Raw genomic sequence first — 2,500 nt, 5'->3', positions numbered from 1 at the left:
GAGGAAAGGAGGGAGAGAGGGATGGAAGGGGGGAGAGAGGAAGGGAAGGAGAGAGGGAGGGATGGAAGGAGGGAGGAAGGGAGGGAGGGAGGAAGGGAGGGAATGAGGGAGGAAGGGAGGGAGGAAGGGAGGGAATGAGGGGGGAAGGAAGGAGGGAGAGAGGGAGTAAGGGAGGGAAGGAGGGAGGAAGGGAGGAAAGGAAGGAGGGAGAGAGGAAGAGGGAAGGAGGGAGGATGGAGGGAGGGAGTGGGAAGGAAGGGAGGAAGGGAAGGAGGGAGTGGGAAGGAGGGAAGGAGGGAGGAAGGAAGGAAGAGGGAAGGAAGGAGGAAGGGAGGAAGGGAAGGAAAGAGGGAGAGAGGGAGGAAGGGAGGGAAGGAAGAAGGGAGAGAGAGGGAAGGAAGGAGGGAGAGAGAGGGAGGAGGGGAGGGAAGGAGGGAGAGAGGGAGAGAGGGAGAGAGAGAGAGAGAGAGAGAGAGAGAGCGAGAGCGAAAGCGAGAGAGAGAAGACCGATAGAAAGAGAGAGAGAGCGAGAGCGAGAGAGAGAAGACCGATAGAAAGAGAGAGAAAGAGAGAGAGAGCGAGAGAAAGAGAGAGAGTCCTCCTGACCAAGACGAAGAGTACTCACCATGCCTGGGGATCCCGTGGGGCCCATGGGGCCAGGAAGGCTGTAGGTGCGCTCGCCGTCGACCTGGATGGCCACGGGGGCGGATTCGCCGGGGGGCCCTGGGGGTCCTGGGGGTCCGGGAGCGCCCACCTTGCCCTGGAAGCCGGGCAGACCGGGCGGGCCGGCGGGACCTAGCAGACCGGGCGGGCCCTGAGGGAGAAAGGCGTCAGGTGTCTGTTGCGTGAGGCCTCGGGCGGGGCGCCGCTGCCGCGTGTGTCACCAAAGCAAACCGAAGGGCACTTACGATAGGTCCTGGCAGGCCGCGCGGCCCCACGATGCCCTGGATGCCCGACGATCCCTTGGCGCCATCCTTGCCAGGACGCCCTGGTGGCCCTTGGGGGCCTGCAGGGCCCCTAGGCCCAACGCCGCCCATGGGCCCGGGCTCGCCGCGCTTGCCAGACTTGCCGGGCTCGCCCTGCGGGGACACAGGGGGTCGAGGTTATTAATCAGGCAAATGCTGCACACGCAGACATAAGTGTGTGTGCGTGCGCCATAGTTTGCGCATGTGTGTGCGCGTTATTTTCTTGGACACAGCAGTGAAACCGCAGGCGCTGTACCTTGAGGCCGGGGAGGCCGGGGTGTCCCTTGGCTCCGATGATGCCCATCTGGCCTGGATTGCCAGTGGGTCCCTGGGGTCCTGGTGGGCCTGGGGGTCCCTCGGGGCCCTCTTCTCCTCTCGGTCCTGCCACTCCGGGGGGTCCTTGGGGTCCAGGCTGGCCGGGGGGCGCAGGCTCTCCGGGCATGCCGGGCTCGCCGCGCTTTCCTGTGGTGCCCTTGATGCCCTCTGCCCCTGGGGGGCCTCTCGGGCCTTCGGGACCCTGGGGGGAGGGGGCTCATTATTCCTTGGGCCGCAGCCACATGTACACCTCAGGGCAGGAAGAACAAAGCAGCTGACAGGAAAGCTGAATGAGGAATAAACAGCGGTCTGTTCTGCACTGACTGAATGAAGACTAATATTTCATGAGAACTATGAGGTTAAAGAAGGAAAAGCGCTTCGGCCAGCACTGCCAAGGCCAGCGCTGAACGGCCCTTGGGACACAGGGCGTCTCGCGCACCCACCGGGAGGCCGACGACACCGGGCTTGCCCACGAGGCCGGGGGCGCCGCCGAGCCCCGGCTCGCCCTTGGGGCCAACGCCTCCGTCGGCGCCGGGAAGGCCCCGCTCGCCGCGCGCGCCGTCCATGCCGGGAAGCCCAGGGGGGCCCCTGTCACCTGCGGGGGAACAGACCGTGACTCGGGGGGGAAGGCGGGAGGAATGAGACGAGGGAGAGAGGGAGAGAGAGAGCGGAAGGCGCCGAGAGAAAGATGGAAACACGGCGAAGGAGGACGAGGCTCTGGGAGCGAGGAGGGAGGGGGCGGAGAGGCTAAGAAAGGAAGAGGTGACTTGGAAAGAGGGAGAGATAGATAGATAGTAAGGGTATATATATATATATATATATATATATATATATATATATATATATATATATATATATATATATACATATATAGATAGATAGATAGAGAGAGCGAGCGATACGTACCCTTGTCTCCTCGCGGGCCGGGCGCTCCGTCGAGGCCCGTGGCGCCCATGTTGCCCTTCACGCCCGGCTCGCCCCTCTGGCCGGGCCGGCCGGGGGGGCCTGGGAGACCCGCGGGGCCGGGGAGGCCTTCGCCGCCCTCGCCGTTCACCACGGCGCCGGGGGGGCCGGGGGGACCCTGGGGGCGACGGGGGGGTAGTTTTCACTTGTGCGAAGGACATTTATTAATAATAATCATAGTAGCAATAATGACAATAATGATAATAATAATAATAATAATGATAATAATAATGGTAATAATAATAATAATAATGATA

The 2,500-nt window shown here is 61.7% G+C and overlaps 1 protein-coding gene across 9 annotated transcripts in view; it reads right to left on the bottom strand.

The window, feature by feature from the left end:
- The window catches only part of LOC113824982 (collagen alpha-1(IX) chain-like), a 101,266-nt gene that overhangs the window by 7,422 nt on the left and 91,344 nt on the right, over window positions 1-2,500 (bottom strand). For all 9 annotated transcript variants that reach the window (XM_070119222.1, XM_070119224.1, XM_070119221.1 and 6 more), the window contains 5 exons: window positions 2,187-2,361; window positions 1,724-1,875; window positions 1,222-1,482; window positions 909-1,079; window positions 626-814 (listed from right to left, as the gene is read on the bottom strand). In XM_070119222.1, the coding sequence (XP_069975323.1) occupies window positions 626-814; window positions 909-1,079; window positions 1,222-1,482; window positions 1,724-1,875; window positions 2,187-2,361 (948 nt within the window). The remainder of the gene's footprint in view (window positions 1-625; window positions 815-908; window positions 1,080-1,221; window positions 1,483-1,723; window positions 1,876-2,186; window positions 2,362-2,500) is intronic.

Source organism: Penaeus vannamei, chromosome 43 (genome assembly GCF_042767895.1).
Source record: "Penaeus vannamei isolate JL-2024 chromosome 43, ASM4276789v1, whole genome shotgun sequence".
NCBI classification, from domain to species: Eukaryota; Metazoa; Arthropoda; class Malacostraca; order Decapoda; family Penaeidae; genus Penaeus; species Penaeus vannamei.
The sequence above is the reverse complement of the archived record's forward strand: the minus strand, read 5'-3'. Positions and strand labels throughout refer to the sequence as shown.